Genomic DNA, 23,062 nt, shown 5'->3' on the forward strand with positions numbered 1-23,062 from the left:
ATTAAATACATTTTTTAAAAAGACAGAGACATTCTATCATTTATAGCTTTGACATACCCAGGTTGATATGTCTTCTTTTTACTTGAGACAACCTTCTTTACATTAATATAGATTTTTCTTAAAAATTAAATGTTTGTTTTCAGTTCCAAATTTTCTTCTTCTTTCCAATGCCCAAAGAAATGTGTCTAAGAGTTAGAATAGACAATCTTCAGTAACATCCACCTATGAAAAAGTCAAGAAATATGATACCTATTAAACACATGCAGTCATACAAACTGTATTTTCTCATTAGCCAAGTTAAAGAAAAAAGGAAGTAAAATAAGGAAAGTGAAAATATAAGGATGGAGTCAAGATGGCAATTTAGTAGCAGCAAAAGCTGTAACCACTCTGACTGTCCTTCCATACCAATTTTTAAAAAGCACTTTAAAAATATGGGAATCCAAATACAACAGTAAGACAGAATCACAGGGCTCTCCTACTGTACACAACTTGAAAGATAGGCAGAAGGAGTCAGTTTTCACAGGATAAGGGGGAACCAGAAGCAAAATGACACACAAAGGAGTACTGCCTGACCACCCCCACCTCAACCTACTGCACTAGGTTTCGCTATTAGTTTTAAGCTAACTTGGGATCCTGGGATGGGGGCTGCACCAGAAAAAGAGCACCTCAGACCAACTCCTTGAAGTCTGGAAGAACTCAAAAAGGAATTCAAAAATCAAAAAAGACAGGTTGAAGAAAAATGAGGAAAATAAATGAAAGTAATTCAAAAAGAAAATAATGGCTTAAAAAGCAAAATTGGTTAACTGGAAAAAGAGGCATAAAAATCCAATGAAGAAAAAAGGTGTCATAAAAAGTAAAATGAACCAAATGGAAAAGGAGGATCAAAAGGTCATGGAAGAAATGTGGTTTTTAAAAAGTTGAATTGGGCAAGTAGAAGCTAATGACTTTGTGAGACATTAAGAAACAAAAAACAAAAATAAAAAAAAATGAAAATGGAATATAGATCCAGGAGAGACAATCTAAGAATTGTTGGGCTACTTTAAACTCATTACCAAAATAATATACTTTGACAAGTTCAGCAATACTCTCTCTGGAAAGGGATAGCCATTCCGACCAAGAACTCTTTTTTAATTGTCATGGAACAGTCTATTGATCTGATGAGATAAGTTGATTATCATCGCAATATTGCTTTTAGAGAATATTTTCTTTTTTAAAAATATATTTATTTTTAACATTTCTTCCTTTTAAAATTTTGTTATATATTTTTCTTCCTCTGTAACACCCTGCTCTTATCCATTGAGAAGGCAAGGAAAATATATCTATCATACATGTTAAATCATGCAAAACATATGTCGATATTAGCTATATTGCAAAAGTTCCAAGAAAAGTGGAGAAATTACATTTCAATTTATACAAAGAATTCAGTGGGAAATATTTTCTAATAATAGCCTTTTTATTTGCTATTAATTTTTTCCACTTTTTATATAGGCAATTTAAATTTTAATCTTATAAAATTTAGCCTATCTTATTAGTATTTTTAATTTATAGCTTATCTATTTTATTAGTTTCCCCTATAATCAGGCAAGTAGCTTCTAGAGTTTTTGTCATGGTTTCTTTTTTAATCATTGTTTTCAATTTATCTTTCATTTTCAAAATTTCAATTTTTGTATTTAATGGGTGGAAAGAGTGTCATGGAGCCCTTTGTTAATCTGGTGAAGTGTGTGGAACTCATTCCATTATAATGTTTACAAATATATAACAAAATACAGAAGATTACAAGGGAAAGAAAGTAACATAAAGTACAATCAAAATATTTTAAAATATGTTCATAGACATCTGTAAAATCTATCCATGGGTCTTACACTGATAATCTTTTCTCTTAGACTATCTAACTTAGATATTGCTTGTAGATGGGAGGGAGAAATCTTAAAATAGCTGTCCAGATTGGTATATCTTCAGAGTAATAAGATTAACAGAAATTGCACTGAATGAAAATGAAAGAGGTATTATATGTACTTCTCAATAGATCATAGTAATGTCTTTAAGAGTTTGTTTTCTCAATTAAATGTAATAACTATTTTCAACACAAATTCTCTAGAATTATAAGATCCAAATCCTCTTCCTTTCTCCCTTCCCATTCTCATTTGTGAAAGGAAAGTTTTGGTTATCTTTGTCTATTCTGAGTTTGCACTTGTGGAAAGAGAACACTTTGTTCTCTTTGCCTAGTGGGAATTAACACTTTGGAATAACAATAACTTAAGTACCCTTACTTAGTATCTCACTAGACTGAAGACAGGATTAACTCTTTTTTGCCTACTTTTGAATTAATCAACAAAACTGAATATACCCATACTTAACCCTAAAGTAAGGGAAGTCCACAAACTCTTACTCCTAGGAGGAGAGGTAACACCTTTAGAAGTGAGAAGCCAGCAAGATATTTAGAAGAGCTCCACCCTTTTTTCTAACTAAAAGAGTCAGAAGCTTTTGAATTCTTTTAAGATTTCACACAATCAGAAATGTGTGAATCCAAAGGTAACAACTTAGAAATCTGTGAATACTAGGAAGATAGTTGCCACCTTCAGAGGATGAGAGGTGTGAAAATTTTGGAAAATGTGATTGGCCCCTGTGAAGAGGGGTAGGGGAATAGGAAACCACCATAAAAGCTACAAAATCCTTCAGCTGGGAGGCTGGTGAAGTTGAGTCTCCTGGAGAGTGTCTCCAGGAGATAGTCTTTGAGGGAACCTTATTGAAGACTGCAACATTATTCCTGACTTCAACTTAGACTCTGACTCTTAGACTACTTGGTTAGGTGAGTGAAAAGGCTGACTCCCTTCCTAGCTTCCATCTTGGAGCAGGCCATGTGATTACTCACTAACAGCCCTTCTGACTGAGGACTAGTATAGGTGTTTTCTCTATCCTTTTCACATTTCTTTACTTAATTGTTTCCCCTCTATTTTGGTAACTAAATTGCATCCAACCATTAAGTTTAACCTTTACAATGGTAAGCAAATGATCTGGGTTATACATGTATGATCATGCAAAACATACTTCCATACTTGTGAAAGAAAATTAATAAAACTAAAACCCCCAAATAAAAACACAAATAAAAAAAAATTTTTTTAAATACTATGAGGACTTCCGGGTAATCATGGCTGCAATCTACATGCCACACGCTTCCTCTCCCCGGCACCGAACGAAATAGACTACATCAAAGGAGCATAAAAATCACCTTTGGAGGAACAGAAGGACTCCCCAGTACCCCACAGAGATGGAAGGTACGTGGGGTTTGAACATTTCCACACTATAATAAGGAGGAAAAGCTTGCACAGAAACGTGAACTGAGATGCCCTTCCCCACACCCCAACTACCCCACCAAACCAGAGTGAGCTACCAGAGCACTCACTGGAACAGCGAGTAGGTGGGGAACATCTCTGTCTGGGGGGGGGGCACTCCAGGGTCCTTGGGATCTGGGGACTGCCAGGAAAAAACGTCTTAGGGCAATTTCATGGGAGAGTCCTGCGCTGATCACAGGGGGCCCAGGGAGCCACACTCGGAGTGGTTGTGCTGAGCATCTGGGCGGAGCTAAACAACAGGAGCAGACCACTCTCTGATTATCTGGGCAGAGCTGAACATCTGGGCAGTTTGGCTGTGATCAGGGGCCCAGGAGGCTAAGAAACCTCGGAGGCTGGGAAGAACTAGTCTGAGGCAACCTAAATTCACAGAAGACACGCCCATATCACCCAGACCCCAGACCAAAAAGGAAAGGGCAATAAAACCACCAAAGGGATGGCTCACATGGCCCAAAATCAAGCCTCCAGGAAGAAAGGGAAAAAGGTGACTATTGAAAACTTTTATGGTGGAAGTACCCAAGGAAAAGAAGAGAATGAGGAGGAAATCAAAAAAAGAATCAGAACATGCCTCCCAAAATGGAAACTATCAACAAGCTCTGGAAGATCTCAAACTGGAACTTACCCAAAAGATGGAAACCTGGAAAGAAAAATGGGAGAAAGAGATCAGCAGTCTGACAGATAAGACTGCTCAATTGGAAAAAGAGCTCGAAGCATCCAATAGAAGGGCAGACAAAACTGAAAAGCAAAACCAGTCCCTAACGACCAGAATTAAGCAACTCGAAGAAAGTGAGATCATAAAACAGCAAGAATCAATAAAGCAAAGCCAAAAAATTAATGAATTAGAATTAGAAGAATTAGAAGAAAGCATAAAATATCTCACTGAAAAGGTCACAGACTTGGAAAACAGAGGAAGAAGAGGCAACCTCCAAATTATCGGTCTACCAGGAAAACCAGAGATAAACAATAAACTCAATATTATTCTACAGGAGATTATAAAAGAAAATTGCCCCCACGTTCTGGAGCAAGGGGGCAAAATAGAAATAGAAAGGGTTCATAGAACACCCTCTATACTAAATCCCCAAAAGACAACCCCTAGGAATGTAATTGCCAAATTCAAGAGCTTCCAAGAAAAGGAGAAAATCCTGCAAGAAGCCAAGAAGAGGAGCTTCAGATATAGGGGGGCTCCCATAAGGATCACACATGACTTAGCGGCTAACACACTAAGAGACCGCAAAGCATGGAACACGATATTTAGAAAGGCAAGAGAGCTGGGTCTCCAACCAAGAATCAACTACCCAGCAAAACTGACTATATACTTCCAGGGGAAAGTATGGGCATCCAACAAAATAGAAGATTTCCAATCATTTGCTAAGAAAAGACCAGAACTTAGTGGAAAATTTGATATCCAAGCACAGAAAGCAAGAGAAACATGAAAAGGGAAATATGAAAGAAAGGGAAAAGGAGATAAATCTTATATTTTTCTTTAAGTCAAACTCTCTTCTATAAGGACTACATTTACATCAAAATATATATATATTAATCTGTGGGGAAAATGTTTTGTGTAACTCTCAAAAATTGTATGCATCATAAGAGTAGTTAGAAGAAACATGCATAGGGAAATATTGGAGCATTAAGAAGATTTGGGGAAAGTGGGGGTAAAGAAAGGAAAAGGGAGGGGGGAACCATCGATAACACTAAGATTTACTTCAAGAAATGGGGGGGGGGACTTAATGGAATAATCTTTCCCATATAAAGATACACATGGGAAGGGGAGGGGAAGAACTCTCATATGAGAAGGAGAGGAAGAGAGTGTGAAGTGGAATTACTTAAACCTTACACTCAGTGAAATCAAATCTGAGAGGGAAGAACATCTATATCCAGTGGGATCCTAAATTCTATCTTATCCAATAGGGCAAGAAAGAAAGGAAAATTAAGGAGGAGGAGGAGGGAGGGAGTATAAAAAGGGAAGGGCTAGAAAGAGAAGCATCTCAAGGGAGGGGACGAGGGGGACTGACCTAAAGTAAATCACTGATTCAAAAGGAGATAGCTAAAGAAGAATGGTCAGAATTAGGGGAATATCAAAATGCCAGCAAATCCACAAATGACAATCATAACTTTGAACGTGAATGGGATGAACTCACCCATAAAACATAGACAAATAGCAGATTGGATTAGAACCCAAAACCGTACCATTTGTTGTCTTCAAGAAACACATATGAGGCGGTTTGACACTCACAAGGTTAGAATTAAAGGTTGGAGTAAGACCTTTTGGGCCTCAACTGATAGAAAGAAGGCAGGAGTGGCAATCATGATATCTGACAAAGCCAAAGCAAAAATAGACCTGATCAAAAGGGATAGGGAAGGTAAATATATTCTGTTAAAAGGGAGTATAGACAATGAGGAAATATCACCAATCAACATGTATGCACCAAATGGTATAGCATCCAAATTTTTAATAGAGAAAGTAGGAGAATTGAAGGAGGAAATAGACAGTAAAACCATATTAGTGGGAGACTTGAACCAACCACTATCAAATTTAGATAAATTAAACCAAAAAATAAACAAGAAAGAGTTAAAAGAGGTGAATGAAATCTTAGAAAAATTAGAGTTAATAGACATATGGAGAAAAATAAAAAGGGACAAAAAGGAATACACCTTCTCAGCACCACATGGCACATTCACAAAAATAGATCATTCACTAGGTCACAGAACCATGGCACTCAAATGCAGAAAAAGCAGAAATAATAACTGCAGCCTTTTCAGATCACAAGGCAATAAAAATATTGATCAGCAAGGGTACATGGAGAGTCAAATCAAAAATTAATTGGAAATTAAATAATATGATACTCCAAAATCGGTTAGTTAGAGAAGAAATCATAGAAACAATTAATAATTTCGTTGAGGAAAATGACAACAGCGAGACATCCTTTCAAACCTTATGGGATGCAGCCAAGGCAGTACTTAGAGGAAAATTCATATCCCTGAGTGCACATATTAACAAATTAGGGAGGACAGAGATCAAGGAATTGGAAATGCAAATCAAAAAACTTGAGAACGACCAAATTAAAAACCCCCAGAAGAAAACCAAACTAGAGACCCTAAAAATTAAGGGAGAAATTAATAAAATCGAAAGTGACAGAACTATTGAGCTAATAAACAAGACTAGAAGCTGGTACTTTGAAAAAACAGACGAAATAGACAAAGTACTGGTCAATCTAATTTAAAAAAGGAAAGAAGAAAGGCAAATTAACAGCATCAAGGATGAAAAGGAGGATCTCACCTCCAATGAAGAGGAAATTAAGGCAATCATTAAAAACTACTTTGCCCAACTATATGGCAATAAATATACCAATCTAGGTGATATGGATGAATATTTACAAAAATATAAATTGCCTAGACTAACAGAAGAAGAAATAGAAATCTTACATCCTACACGAAGATAAATTCAAAATGGGTGAATGACTTGAACATAAAGAAGGAAACTATAAGTAAATTAGGCAGACACAGAATAGCATACATGTCAGACTTTTGGGAAGGGAAAGATTTCAAAACCAAGCAAGACTTAGAAAGAGTTACAAAATGCAAAATAAATAATCTGGAATACATCAAATTAAAAAGTTTTTGTACAAACAAAACCAATGTAACCAAAATCTGAAGGGTAGCAACAAATTGGGAAACAATCTTCATAAAAACCTCTGACAAAGGTTTAATTATCAAATTTATAAAGAACTAAATCAATTGTACAAAAAATCAAGCCATTTTCCAATTGATAAATGGGCAAGGGACATGAACAGGCAGTTCTCAGCCAAAGAAATCAAAACTATTAATAAGCACATGAAAAAGTGCTCTACATCTCTTATAATCAGAGAGATGCAAATCAAAACAACTCTGAGGTATCACCTCACACCTAGCAGATTGGCTAACATGACAGCTATGGAAAGTAATGAATGCTGGAGGGGATGTGGCAAAATGGGGACACTAATTCATTGCTGGTGGAGTTGTGAATTGATCCAGCCATTCTGGAGGGCTATTTGGAACTATGCCCAAAGGGTGATAAAAGACTGTCTGCCCTTTGATCCTGCCATAGCACTGCTGGGTTTGTACCCCAAAGAGATAATAAGGAAAAAGACTTGTACAAGAATATTCATAGCTACACTCTTTGTGGTGGCCAAAAATTGGAAAACGAGGGGATGCCCATCAATTGGGGAATGGCTGAACAAATTGTGGTATATGTTGGTGATGGAATACTATTATGCTAAAAGGAATAATAAAGTAGAGGAATTCCATGGAGACTGGAACAATCTCCTGAAAGTGATGCAGAGCAAAAGGAGCAGAACCAGGAAAACATTGTACACAGAGACTGATACATTCTGGTACAATCAAAGGTGATGGACTTCTCCATTAGTGGCAATGCAATGTCTCTGAACAATCTGCAGGGATCTAAAAAATACTATCCACAAGCAGAGGATAAACTGTGGGAGTAAAAACACCGATAAAAAGCAACTGTTTGACTACAGGGGTGGAGGGGATATGACTGAGGAGAGACTCTAAATGAACACTCTAGTGCAAGTACCAACAACAGGGAAATGGGTTCGTGTCAAGAACACATGCGATAACAAGTGGAATCATGCATCAGCTATGGGAGAGGGAAAGGTGGTGGTGGGGGGGGATGGGGAGGAAAAGGAAATGATCTTTGTTTCCAGTGAATAATGTTTGGAAATGACCAAATAAAATAATGTCTAGAATTGAAAAAAAAGAAAAGAAGAGAAAATAGTATGCTTTGATCTGCATATTGAATCCAACAGTTATTTCTCTGGAGGTAGACAGGATTCTTTCTTGTAAGTCCTTCAGACTGGTCCTGGAGCTTTGTATTTTTGAAAATAACTTAAGTCTTTCACAGTTCATCATCAAACAATATTTCTGTTATAGTATTCGGTGTTCCTCTGGTTCTGCTTACTTCACTTACTTCACTCTGCATAAATTCATGTAGGCCCTTCCAGATTTTTCTGAAATTATCCTGCTCATCATTTCTTACAGAGCAATGGTATTCCATCCCAATCATATAACACAACTTGTTCAGTCATTCCTCAAATGATGGACATCGCCATAATTTCCAATTCTTTTCCAACCCAAAAAGAGCTGTCATAAATATTTTTGTACAAATAGGTACTTTGCCTTTTTCTTTTTTTGAGAATATATATCACGCAGTGATATTCCTGCATCAAAGGGTAAGCACAGTTTTATAGCCCTTTGGGCATAATTTCAAATTGTCCTCTAGAGTAGTTGAATCAGTTCACAACTCCACCAACAGCTTTAGTGTCCCAATTTGCAACATCCCCTCCAACATTTAGCATTTTCCTTTACTGTCATATTGTCCAATCTGGTAGGTGTGAGTGGTGCCTCAGAGTTGTTTTAATTTGCATTTCTCTAATAAATAATAATTTAGAATATTTTTATCAGATTACTGAAAACTTTGGTTTCTTGATCTGAAAACTACTTGTTCATTTGTCATTTGGGAATGACTTTTGTTCTTATAAATTTGACTCCATTCTCTGTATAGATGAGAAATAAGACCTTCATTGAAGAAATTTACTGTAATTCACACACACACATACCTTTTTGTTCTTACTCTTCAAGTATTAGTTACATTGGTTTTCTTGGGGTAAGATAGATTTCTATACCTAACTGAGAATGGATGTTGTTTCTACTTTGTGCCCATTCTGATAAGAGTAATGCCCAAGCACTCTTTCATCTTTCCTTCCACTGTGTTGATTATTTCATACTTCCTAATGTGATATAATTTACTCCCAACTTTCTCTATTTTTCCCTTTTCCCAATGTATTCCTCTTAATAATCTCTTTATTTAAAAAAATTCCTTTATTTTCAACTTACTTCCTGCTCTCTGCCTATATATGCTCCTATTCATTGCTTTATTACTGATAAGGTTTTAGGTACCTTCATGACCTAAAGCATCCTAAATACTTTTATGTTAGGTACTTCAAGTTTCATAGATATGTTAAGCATCTTAGTTATCACCTTCTTAATAGTAATATAATTCGTTTAACCCTATTTCCACATCTTGTTGGTTTTAAGTATATTAAGCACTCCAATTAGCTCTTATACTAAAGAAATCTTAAGTATCCTAGTTACCACTTTCCTATGCAGGGATGTGATTCATTGAATACCACTGATTCTCTTGAGTTGTTTTCTTTTTTTCCTATTTCTTTTGGGTATCAGATTTGATCATTGAATTTACTTTTTAATTCTAGTCATTTCATCAGGAATGCCAGGAATTCCTATGTTTCCTTAAACATGCATTTCTTTCTCTTGTAATATTTATTGGGAGGAAATGGGGAGGATATGAAAAACCGAGGGATAATGGGAGGTTTGTATGGGGTATGGAGGAGTTGAGGGTAGAGAGGGAATATTGCTCAGTGAGTCAAAGAAGAGAGATGCCCCCTGCTGAGAGAAAGCAGCAGGGGTCCGATAAGGACTATTTGTCTTGAATGACCAAACTGATGATCAGTTCCATCTATGCACAGAAAAGATAGTCCACTTATCTGACTGTGAATTCAAACAATATAAAGTTTAATAACCAGTTGGGATTGGAGTTTTTCTCAGCTTGAGCTGAGGCCAGGCCCCAGAGGCTGACAGAGGGTTCCTCTACTCCCATCTACTCTATATCAGTCCTCGCTTTGTCTAAATCAGAATCTTAGGAGTAGAAAGAAAGCAAACAAGAACAGGTCTGACCTTCAGAAGTGATTGGGCCTGAATCTTCGGGCTGAACCAAGAAGAGGCACACCACACCAGACTGGACTGAACAAGCTCCTTCCTCCTCCAACACCAAGAAGGAAGTCCCCCCTGGCAGGAAGGAAGTGTTAGTCACAAGACCCAACTGCCACTCCCAGTCACCCCTTCCTCCGCCAACTGTCAGTCTTGTTTCCTTTCCACACTCTGGAGTATTATGCCAAGTTTCAGAGGGTAGATGATTTTTTTATTGTAGTCCTATAATATTTGCCTTGAAGAATATAATATTCCATGATTGTCAGTCTTTGATGTAGAATTTGTTAGCTCCTGTGTAATCAGGATTATTATTCTACAATATTTAAATTCTGTTTTTTTCTGATTCCTTGTACTATTTTCTCCTTGACTTGGAATTTTTGAAATTTGACTATAATAGGCATGGGATTTTAAAATTTTGGATTTCTTTCAGAAGGTAATCAATGGGTTATTTCAATTTTGTCTTTCTCCTCTTGTTCAAGAACATCACAACAGTTTTCCCTGAAAATTTCTATCAATATTGTGTCCAGTTTGTTTTTGATATTGGCTTTCTTGCAATCTGATTCTTAGATTACATCTCCTGGACCAGTTTTCCAGGTCAGTTGTTTTCCAGGGTGAGAATTTTCTATCTTCTATTTTTTCATTCTTTTGAATGTGTTTAATTATTTCCTGCTGTCTCATGAAATCAATGCCTTGTATTTGTCCAATTCTAATTTTTAGGGATCCATTTTCTTCTTTGAGGCCTTGTTTTTCCTGTGTGTGTGTCTCTGTGTGTGTGTGTGCGTGTGTGTGTGTGTGTTCCTGTTTGAAGTATTGTATTTCTTTTTCCAGGGTCTGTTTTTAGCAGTAAGTTTTTGTTCTAAACTGTTGATTTTTTCTAACATTTTCTTTTCTTTTTCCCCTGTAAGTTCCTTAGTATTTGTTTTTCAAATACCTTTAGAATTCTTCCAAAAGTTCATCTTGGGCTTGACATCCATTCACATTTTCCTTTGAAACTTCACATATTTTCATTTATAGATTGATATCCTCTTCTGAGCTTATGTTTTGGTCATCTCTCTCATGGAGATATTTTTAATCAGCCTACTATATAGGATTACCTGCAAAATCACTCTAGCAGAATGTTAGCTTGGCTGGATTGTTGCACTAGACTACTATTTCATTTTTTTAAAATACCAGAGCTACAAAATAACGTAGTTTTCTGGCCCCTGGAAATGATTATTGATTAAGAAATTTTCAGGATCACCCAAAAGTAAGTGATAAGTAATGCACAGGATTTTCTATCTGAAAAAGTTAGGTTTTATTAGGAAATATAAGCAATAAGACACCACAAAATTATAGATAGGAGATATCAGAGATTGCCATTTTAAGGACTTGACAATTTGGTAACTGAAACTTAAAATTCTACTTTGGAAATACTCCTTTATTTGAATACTTTGCTATAGTTCCAGAAAGGAAGGTGAAAAAACAATTTGATGAATCTTCATAGCTGACACATTTACCTTTAAAAGATTTGAGTCTATGAAGTTGTAGATACTAGAGAAAATGATATGTGTCTACAGAAAAAGGGGGATAATGAGCAGATAGATTGTGCACTTAGCAGCAGTAGGGCCCAACAACAACAAGATGTTGAATATTTTGGCAAACACTAGACTTTAGGGATGACAGCTTTCTTTTTCAAGTCTTCAGTAAGCAGGAATGAAAAGGAGGTTGCCACTGTGGTACTTAATGAGACATTTGCTAAATTTCATCTTCATAAAGATTGAATCCCTAGAAGATAAAGGCTGGTCTGGAAGGATTGAGTGTAATCTGGAGAGAGAGAGAATGATATTTCCCAGGGTTCCTAAATTCAGTATCCTAAGCTGTCTCCAATAGGACTGAGAGGAGCTATTAGTTGAAGTGAGGGCAATAATGTTATTTGACTGGTATAATCTCCAATCACTCCCTGACCCTCCACAGAGTGTTTTGCTGCTAGGTCTGCTAGTCTGTCATGTGCTAGCATCTGTTCACCCACCAACCTCATATCATACCTATGCCTCAATCATACACACCCATCAGACATGCTCACTCTTCAACCAATAAATATGTCTTTACCCTAACCATGCATAGCCTCTGTATAGGTCTACTAAATCATATTCCCTACAGGATCACTGAAAGAATTCTGGCTTGGCTGGGTTGTTCTGGACTAGTATGTCATTTTTTAAAATATTAGAACTACAGAAGAGCCCAATTCTCTGACTCTGGAAATGATGATCAATTAAGAAGCTTTCAGGAATACACAAGAAGAAATAAGTGATGCCCGTGATTTTTAATTCCAAAAAATGAAGTTTTATTAGGAAACACACAAGCAATAAGATGCCATAAAATTAAGAATTATAGATATCAGAGATAAAAAATATTTTAAGGACTTGATGACTTGGTAATTTAAAATTAAATTTCTTCTTTGCAACTACTGTTATATTTGGATATGTTTTTACAGTTTCAGAAAATAAGTTAAAAAGAAATCAAATTGATGGACTTTTATAGCAGACACATTCAACATTAAGAGTTTCATGTCTATGATGATGGAGGAAATAGAGGGTAAGAGGGTAATAGTGTACCCAGACTGAAATCAAAGGAATTAAGTTTTCCATACTGGTTTCAGGTACAGAAGCTAAGAGTCGGATTTCTTCAACAATCTTGACATATTAGTACCTTTGAGGAAAGGATGTATCTGGGGAAAAATAGGGCTAATGAGCAGCTATATGGAGGCCTGGACATTTAGCAGCAAGAGGACCCACAACAGACTGGGCGGCAGCAAGTGGTTCTGCAGCAGGTGGTCTGGCAGCAGGTGGGGCGGCAGCAAGGCTGGCAGCAGCTGGACACACAGCAGCTGGGGCGGCAGCAACTAGACTGACAGCAGGAAGGGCGGCAGCAAGTTGGTTGGCAGCACACAGACTGGCAGCAACTTGGTCTGCAGCAGGTTGGGCGGCAGCAGCAGCTGGGGCGGCAGCAAGGCTGGCAGCAGCTGGACACACAACAGCTTGGGCGGCAGCAGGGCTGGCAGCAGCTGGACCCACAGCAGCTGGGGCGGCAGCAAGGCTGGCAGCAGCTGGACACACAGCAGCTGGGGCGGCAGCAGGGCTGGCAGCAGCTGGACCCACAGCAGCTTGGGCGGCAGCAGGGCTGGCAGCAGCTGGACCCACAGCAGCTGGGGCGGCAGCAGGTGGACACAATGCAGGTGGGCCTATAACAGTTGGTCCTGCAGCAGGTGCTCTGGCAGCAGGCTGGCCTTAGGCAGCAGGCAGGGCGGCAGCAGCAGGGAGCACAGCAGCCAGAGCCACAGCTCAGGCCAGAGCAGGTGGAGCCACAACAGGAGCTGACCATGGTGTTGCTGGGTTGAGCTTCTAGGTTTCTTTCAAGGTGAGTGAGGAACTTGAGTTTGAAAGTCTTCTGGCCCTTTGAGCCTCTTATATACTATTTCTGAGCAACAATCATCATTGTTAGCAGCTTATTTCCTTGTTATTGTTTAGCAAGATGGGAAAAGGATGACCCTTCAATTACATAATTTGTCTTGATGATGGAAAAGATGTTATTTCCCTAATGCTTTAGGATTCCTCCAATTTGCTATATATGTCACTAAATTCACACCCTTGGAAGCCATATCCAACCCCAACCTGTGCCTCAACAAGACTTTCTTCTACAACATACATACAACAATATACACAAATATACAGGCAACCTTTCCCACTAAATCCTGAAAATTTGCTTTTCATTTATACATGGAACTTTTTTTTACTATTTTCTTCTTTTCTTCAGCTTTTAGTCATATTGTGACAGAGAAACTCAAAGCTCTTAAAATTATTCTCTGCTCCCTATGTATCATCCTCTGACTCATGGTAAAGTACTTTTAAGAAATGTTTATGAAAGTAAGAAAATATGCCTGGTAAGTGGCCTGCTGATGGGTAAGTTAAAATGAATTCAGAAACAGATAAAACGTTAGTTGGCTATCAGCCCTCAAAGGTTCTTCCAAGCAGTCCTTTGTGAATTATTAGCAATAATGAATAATTCTGACTCACTTTAGTTGAGATATTGATTTTAGAAGCAATTAAATCTATACATAGTCTCCTTTATTGACTGAAGAACCTTCTCCTTCTCCATTCCATCCATAACCCCTGTCCTATCATACCAAAATGAATGAAAATGAGCATGTTTATTATAATTGAAAATTAATCTGGAGTCTTATTACCAAACTTATATGCATTCATTAGTAAAGAGACAGTAATAGATAGGGGAAGAGAGATAGGTCTCAGCCTTTTAACTTTAGAGATAGATCTGATTCTCCCTTTAGCTGGCTTAGGCTGAGACTTGCTAGAGATTACCAGATAAGACAAAGAGTGGAGAGCAGCTACAGAGGCCATTCATTCAAAGACAGAAGGAAAAAAAAGACCAATCTCCTTCCAGAGCTCACCTTTTAAACTCCACTTGTTCCTCCCTTTGTCCTGATTTTGTGCTGGCTTTGCCACATTGACAGTCAGGATGCTCACGCCAAGGATGGCTGTGCTAAGACACAACCTCAGGGCATCATACATGTGACTCTGTGGCACCTATAACCCTTTACCACTGGGGTGTATGGGATAAAAGCTGTAATGGAGGTCCCCTAGATATTTACTTTACATGTTTCTTGGTTTTTTTTCACAGTTTCGAGTATCTCCCGCTACATACACTTACTGCTGCCAAGGTAATAATCTGAATGCACATGTCCAACTATGGCCAAGAATCTTTAGTGCCTCCCATCTGTACTATAAAATATAAATTCCTATCATGGACACTTAAAATTCCTTCAAAATCTGACTCCAACTTGTCTTTCCACACTGACACCACATCAAATGTCGTCATGTAGCCAACATTCCACAAAAATTGAACTGATTTATTTTCCCCATACATCATAGTCAATATTCTCCTTCTGTGGTGTGACATAGGCTACATAACCTTCTGCTGTGCCTGGAATGCTCTATATGCTTATTTATGGTTCACAAAATCTTTAGTTTTCTTCAACAACCAAGTCAGCTGCCATTTTTTATAGAAGACTTTTCTTGACCTTTTCAATGGTTAACAAAATTGTTAAATATTGTATGTGTATGCTAGGTTAATTTTGAGTCACACTGTATCAGAAATTGTCATGGTAGTACATTGCCACTTTTACTATCAGTCAGTTTAGGCACATTACACAGATGAGTTACAACACTGTGCTACTTGCTGCATTGGAAACAAAGGAAAGTGAGTTTAAATGTTAAATCACCTTTCTGTGGAATTGAAAAGTGTTATAAGATATTGTATATTTCTCAACTGATTCATTTTGGTTTTCCAAACTACTTCTGCAATTAATTAACTTAAATCTAAAATAGTTAAGTTGATTACTTGAATTTTCAATAATTAAATTTAAAATTAATTTTCTTCAACTTTTTAACAACCATTTTGAATGAATTTATGTCCCCTGGTGTCCTATCTAAGAGTAGATAGAATAGTAGACAGAATGCTTGGCCTGGAGTTAGTAAGCCTCATCTTCCTTAGATATTTAAATCTGGTCTCAGATACTTATTAGCTTTGTGATCCTGGTCAAGATGCTTAACCCTTTTTACCTCAATTTCTTTATCTGTTAAATGATTTGGTGAAAGACACGGGAAATAATTCCAATATCTTTACCAAGAAAACCTCAAGTGGGTCTCGCACTACTGAAAAATTACTGAACAAAAGGGATATATAACTATTCGAAGGAAAAAATCTAGATTTCTGAGTCATATGACAAACAAGGTGGAAGATTTGTCAATTTCTTCAGTTCCCATGAATTCTAAAGAGGAAATTACCCACAATGTACCATAATTAGAGTTGAAGTCAAAATAACAAGAAAACAAGAATCCCTGCAAGGTCAATACCCTATTAACTAACAATGTACAATGTTAAAGCATAACATTCTCCCTCAGAAGTCTTCCCTATTTAGGCTCCAAATTCTATCAAGATAAGCAAACTGACCCATGAACCTGCATTTTTGGACTCATTGATGGATTTCCCTACTGCTGCTGAGTCTTTGTCACTCCTACTATTTCCCCTTATTCCTACTTCAACAAGAAGCAGGCATCAATTTTACTGATCTGCATGTGGCCGGAAGCAGGATATGGGAAGAAGTTAGGTTTGGGCTTTTTGTTGTTGTTGTTTGGTTAGTTTTACTGCCTATGATAAAATTCCAAAGTTATGAAAGCTCACCTCTCCTTTCCCTAATCCAGGCAAAAAGTGGAAATTGTGATTCAGCCTAGGTATAGACTGACCATCAGTCCTGATGGAAAAGGTTCTTGAATGCAATGGGTGTCAGTCTTGTGTTCCTATAAGCCACTTGCAGCAATTACTAAACAGACAAAAAGCAAACTCTGGCATGAGAGTGGAGGGTAAAACAGAGTTAATGTCCAAGCATGGAGAAATAGCTTCCATCAAAGGGGTAAAGTTCAAAAAGTGATTTATGGGAATAAAAGAAGAAGAGAAAAAGCTAACATTAACAAAGATTTCAAAAGGGAAAAAGTCAGTTAACCTGGAGCACACAGACAATTTAATATGAAAGACATTAAGATTAGAAGGGAAGATAATTACCAAAACATAGAGAAGATTACAAATTTCTAACTAAATATGGTCAGACAGAAAATTTAAGCAATACTTAATGAAAACAAAACCCTGTGGAATAACAAGAGAGAATGAAAATGGAGCAGGGTATTTCAGAATGGTCCAGGATATAAATAAGAATCTTGAGAGAAGTTAGAGAGGAACAAATATAAGAAAAGGTAATCTACATAGCAAATATAATTTTCAAACTACAAAAACCATGAATCCACCATGACAATTCTCTTCAAAGAAATGAAAGAATCCAATTGATTGGTCATACAAATAAACAGAAACAAAGGACAACTTGAAAGAGAGGGAAAAAAACTATTTTTAAAATTGTTTGTTTTGTTTGTCACATAAGAGTTCCCAGGATTTTCCCTTTCCCTCCCCCAACCCTATACTACAGAAAGCATCATATGTGTGTATATATACATATCTGTATGTATATATATACATATATATAGAAACTTTTTGCATATATGTAGAAAGTTTCATACATATTTCTACTTATCAATTATTTCTCTGAATATTTTCAGTTAATATTTCTTTTGCCAATAACACCATTTTCTTGGGTCTGATCATTTTGCTCCTCATAGTTTTATGAATTTCTTTCAATTAAAAATTATTTAGCTTATCATTTCTTACCTCATAGAAATATTCATCACAATTACATGGTATTACATGTTTAGCCATTAAGAAGGATATTTCCTATTAGTATAATCTCTAACAAACAAATTTCTGCTCCCCTTTCTGCTTCTCTTCCAAGAAGGTAGACAATGATGGTGATAGTTAATGAATATCTGGTTTTATAATTTTTATTTCACTTAGATTTTGTATTAGAACATTCAGTGTAATTAACCAAATATTTGAGAAGCAGAGGATTATCTTAGACTTATAGAATAAGTAAGTTAGAAGATCAAAGGAGAAATTATCCTTCAGGTCTATGGATAGGGGCAAATTTATGACCAAATAAATGATAGAGAACTTCATTGAAGTTAAAACTGAACATTCCAGTTTTACAAAATTAAAAAGTTTTGCATAAATAACAACAATGCTAGCCAGTTAAAATTAGCAAATTGATGTAAATGTACTTGCTTATACAGCAGGATTCATTGATAGATTTATTCCCAAGATACATAAGGAATCAAATAAAATTTATAAGAAGAGAGTATAGTACATATGTATAGATACTGGGAAAGGGGAAAATTTAAGACCAAGCAAGAGATAGAGAACATTACAAGATATAAAATAAATAATATTTATTATTTTAAAATTTAAAAGGTTTTGGACAAACAAAACCAATACAATCAAAATTAGAAGGGAAGTAACAAACAATAAAATTGTCTGACAAAGGTCTAATTTCTCAAATATTTAAGGAATTAAGTCAAATTTACAAGAAATCAATCCATTCCCCAATTGACAAATGGTCAAGTGACATGAATAAGCAGTTTTCAGATGAAGAAATCAAAACTATCAATAATCATATGAAAAAATGATCTAAATCCCTCCTGATTATAGACATGGAAATCAAAACAATTCTGAGGTACTCTATCATACCTATCAGATTGGTCTACATGATAATAAAGGAATATAATAATAGTTGGAGGTGGATGTGGCAAAATTGAGACACTAATACACTGCTGGTGGAGTTGTGAACTGATCCAACCATTCTGGAGGGCAATTTGGAACTATGTCCAAAAGGCTATAAAACTGTGCATATTCTTTCATCCAATTATATCACTAGTTGGTCTGTATTCCAAAGAGAGCAAAAAGGGGACATACTTCTATACAGATATTTTATAGCAGCACTTTTTGTGGTGGCAAAGAATTAGAACTTGTGGAAATGTCCATTAATTGGAGACCTTCTGAACAAATTATGGCATATGATAGTAATGGAATACTATTGTGCTAAAAGAAACAATGACCAGAATGATCTCTGAAAAAGCTGGAAAGATCTACATGGACTGATTCAGAGTGAAATAAGTAGAACCAGGAGAACATTGTACACAATAACAGCAATATTTTATCATGATCAACTATGAAAGACTTAGCTACTCTAAGCAATACAATGATCCAGGACAATTCTTTAGACTCATACATGCTATCCATCTGGACAGAAAGAACTATTGGAGTTGGAATGCAGATAAAAGCATATTATTTTCACTTTCACTTATTTGTATTTTTATTTGAGGGTTTTGGTTTTTTATGCATATTCACTTACAAAAATGAACAATATGGAGGGAAAGAAAAGGAAAGTAGAGTGAGGCTAATCTCTTCATTATTCTTGGGTTTGATATTTCTCAGTTCAAATTATGAAAGACTGTATTAGATTTCTTGAACATAATGATGCACTATTAATTCATATGGAATTTGCAGTTAGTGAAATCCTGAGTTCTCTTTTTGATCAATTAGATATATAATTCTATGTCCCTATCTTGCTCTTATGATGCTGATATTTTGAATCCAACTATAAAATATTACATCAATTTCTATTATATTTAATTTTAATTGATTTGGCTTACTAGCCTTTCAAAATGTTTTTCAATACTGACACTGTCATTTGAAGGTTTCATTTTTCCCAACTTTGTTTCATATGAAAGTTTGATATGCATGATGTCCATTCTTTTTTCTATGTCATGGATAAAAATGATAAGCAACACAAAATCATATAGGGATTCTTGGAGTCACTCCGCTAGAAATTCTTTCAAATGGATATGGAGTGTTCACAAAAACTTTTTTGATTCCCCTCTCCCAATTGTTCATGCCCTCCCTTCAAAACTACATTAAATTTAACTATATTCCATTTATACTTATTCTCTTAATGTATGTATACATGTGTATGTAATAAATATGTGTGCATACATATATACATATATATATATATATTTGCCTTCTTCCCCATTGTGATGGAAGGTTCTTATGAGTAGGGATTGTTTAAATCTTGATACTTCTATTAAAAGTGCCAACCATAGGGACTGGCACATAGGAGGTACCTTGTAAATATTTCTTTATTTTTTATTAGATAAACCAGTTAAAAATATATATGTTGATCTAGTCCTTATCTCTACATTTTTACCACAGAATTATGTGAAACAAATTGCATGCTAAGACCTTGGTAAATCATATATATGGGATTCCTCTTATCTACCAGTTGAATACTCATAAATAAAAACAAGAATGATGTCTTGAGCATATGAACAGTGTAGTAGTAGTAGTAGTAGATAAAACATTGGGAAAAGTTAGTGAGTCAGTTTGCCTGGATAATACAGAATGTAAAGGTGAGTAATGTGAAAAAATAATTGGAAAGGTAGTTGGGGGGCCATGATGCTTTCAATTTTTCCCTAGAATTTTGTATTTTCCCTAGAGGCAGTAATTAGGAATTATTAAAGGTCTTTGAGAGGGGAGGGCAATGATCTAGTCTGATTTAAGAATATCAATATGGTGTCTATGTTGAGGATTGATTGGCTGAGTGTGAGATTTGCAGTGCAATTAGTAAATGAAGGTGGCCATACCAACAGTTCAAGTGCTAGGTAATGAGGATCTCAACTAGAGTGGTGGTGGTGTCAATGGAGTAAAGGGGACAATGGAGAAACAAGCTGTTGTGTGAGCATAACATCAACAAGTTTCTATGACTAGCAACTCTATGGAGTGATGAAAGGGGGAGACAAAAAGCTTAGTTTTGTAATAAAGTAACAAATATTTTTAGACAAATGATTTCTTTTTAAAAATGGAAAAATTCAGAATATTTTTAAACAATGGGTCTACTACAGCATCATTGTTCAAACTGGATTTGGCTGGTGAAAAAGAAATAATTCAGTTTTAAAGAAGGAAAGCTGGCCAAGTACCCATATTGATGCTTTAGAAAACTCTGATTACGGATGAAATTCAGTGAAAGGGCAGCTGCAGAATATGTGCTAGAGTACCCTGGTCCCTTTCTTAAAGAACATATGAAGCTAACCTCAATATAAGTCACCAAACCTCAGAGTTGGTTTAGAAGTCATCTTCCAAAGGCTGAATGTTGTTTAGGGAGGAATCAAGGGAAAACGCTCAGAAAGCACTTGAGTGAACTAAGAAAGGTCTAGTATCAGGTCGCCACATGACTGCCCTGATGTCAAAGACAGAGAAAAAAGAGGAAAGAGTGGTGAGAAATCTCTAAGAAGAGATGATACATAGAAGGTCATTTTGAAGGAAAAACAACTGGATGAATTTTAAGTGATCAGGAAAAGAAACATTCTTCCCATCAGAAAACAAACTTTCTAATTGGATAATCACTATTCCATCAAGGTAAATAAATTCTCTGGACCAAGTGACCACAGTCACTGAAGGGAATATATAAGAAGCCCGTTGATCAAGACTTTCAAACTCAAGTTCCTCACTCACCTTGAAAGAAACCTAGAAGCTCAACCCAGCAACACCATGGTCAGCTCCTGTTGTGGCTCCACCTGCTCTGGCCTGAGCTGTGGCTCTGGCTGCTGTGCTCCCTGCTGCTGCCGCCCTGCCTGCTGCCTTAGGCCAGCCTGCTGCCAGAGCACCTGCTGCAGGACCAACTGTTATAGGCCCACCTGCATTGTGTCCACCTGCTGCCACCCCAGCTGCTGTGGGTCCAGCTGCTGCCAGCCCTGCTGCCGCCCCAGCTGCTGTGGGTCCAGCTGCTGCCAGCCTTGCTGCCGCCCCAGCTGCTGTGTGACCAGCTGCTGCCAGCCTTGCTGCCGCCCCAGCTGCTGTGTGACCAGCTGCTGCCAGCCTTGCTGCCGCCCCAGCTGCTGCTGCCGCCCAACCTGCTGCAGACCAAGTTGCTGCCAGTCTGTGTGCTGCCAACCAACTTGCTGCCGCCCTTCCTGCTGTCAGTCTAGTTGCTGCCGCCCCAGCTGCTGTGTGTCCAGCTGCTGCCAGCCTTGCTGCCGCCCCACCTCCTGCCAGACCACTTGCTGCAGAACCACCTGCTGCCGCCCAGCCTGCTGTGACTCCCCTTGCTGCTGCTGAAATTTTTGACTTGTTTGTATTCAAAACATGAAAACAAGCTTATCACATCCCTCTCCCTTATGAATCAGTGGAATTATACTCATTAATGCCAATCATCAGAAGATGAGTCATAAAAGACTAATGTTTATGATCTACATGGTCACCTTAGAGATCATTTTCTTCCCAAATCTACCTATTAACAAAGCATACTTTTTCCTTGTCTTTTCACTCAGCAATCAGAAGCAATTAGTTAGAAGACTTCATAGTTTTCTATCTAAAAATAACCCATGGCATCATTAAGTCCTTCCTTGTGGAATAATCCTTGCTACCTGATGGCTTCACTGTTAAAGCATCCAATGTGAGCCCAATGAGTTTAGAACTCAAAGTATTATTTCCATCCCACATTTCTTCTCATTTCTTCATGTTATATTATCTCTATGTGTCTCAGTAAATCTTCAGTTGTCAAGAAATGAAAAACATTGACATCAGCTCAACATTATGTTGTGTTTTCATGAATATTTTTCTGGTTTATTGCCATTTCTCTGTGCATCCTTAAATTTAGCTCTGTTTGCAATATTATAGAGGATTAAATCATAATCGAACTATAACAGCTGTCTCACAAGGTCATTCTGGGGACTGAATAAGATAATATACAAAATTAACTGTGTAAATTTTAATTTGCCACATAAATGCAAGCCATTATTATCATAGAGGTTTGTTACCAATGGAAATACTCCATTTATTTAATCATTTATATTATAAAATTAAAGATAAAGATTTCTATGAAATCTTAGAAAACATTTAATTTAACTCTTTTTAAAGATAAGAAAATTGAGGAATAGAGATGGAAAAGAAATCATAAAGAAGACACAGGGAGTATGTAGCAGAGATGGGATTTAAATCCAAGCTCTTCGGCTCCAAATTAAACACTGATTCCACTGTACCATGCTGCCTCCTTAGTTCATGCAATCCTCACAACCCCATTTTATAAATAAGGAAACTGAGTACTGGAGCAGAGAAGTGACTTGCCCAAGGTCACACATCTAAGGTTTGTCAAAGTTAGAACTTTGATTCTGTTCTTCAGACTCTATAATAAAAATGATCTTTCCATTTTACCATTTTTTGTGGGAATGTCTACTCAGCATAAGAAATATGAACCAGATCTGTGATTTCATTGATATACAGAAGAACCAGATAAAGAAACTTTCTACACCAATGCTTGTGTACATTTTGTTGTAACTTATTTAGCCTAGAGCACTGAACAGTTACTTAATTTACACAGGGTTAAACAACCAGAACATATAAGTGGCAGGACTCGAACTCAGAACTGGAAGACACATACA

General features: G+C 36.8%; 2 protein-coding genes across 2 annotated transcripts; one reads left to right on the forward strand and one right to left on the reverse strand.

The window, feature by feature from the left end:
• Positions 1-12,467: 12,467 nt before the first annotated feature.
• Positions 12,468-13,530, reverse strand: LOC100013957 (keratin-associated protein 9-1-like). The gene has a single exon (XM_001365361.3). The coding sequence runs from the start codon at positions 13,491-13,493 to the stop codon at positions 12,888-12,890; it is 606 nt and encodes a 201-aa protein (XP_001365398.2). The 5' UTR covers positions 13,494-13,530; the 3' UTR covers positions 12,468-12,887.
• A 7,613-nt stretch (positions 13,531-21,143) lies between these two features.
• On the forward strand, positions 21,144-22,297 carry LOC100014628 (keratin-associated protein 4-12-like). Its single transcript, XM_001368865.2, has one exon. It carries the CDS (start codon positions 21,174-21,176, stop codon positions 21,738-21,740), a length of 567 nt encoding a protein of 188 aa, XP_001368902.2. The 5' UTR covers positions 21,144-21,173; the 3' UTR covers positions 21,741-22,297.
• Positions 22,298-23,062: the final 765 nt, after the last annotated feature.

The sequence above is a fragment of the Monodelphis domestica genome, chromosome 2 (assembly GCF_027887165.1).
Source record: "Monodelphis domestica isolate mMonDom1 chromosome 2, mMonDom1.pri, whole genome shotgun sequence".
Taxonomy (NCBI): Eukaryota; Metazoa; Chordata; class Mammalia; order Didelphimorphia; family Didelphidae; genus Monodelphis; species Monodelphis domestica.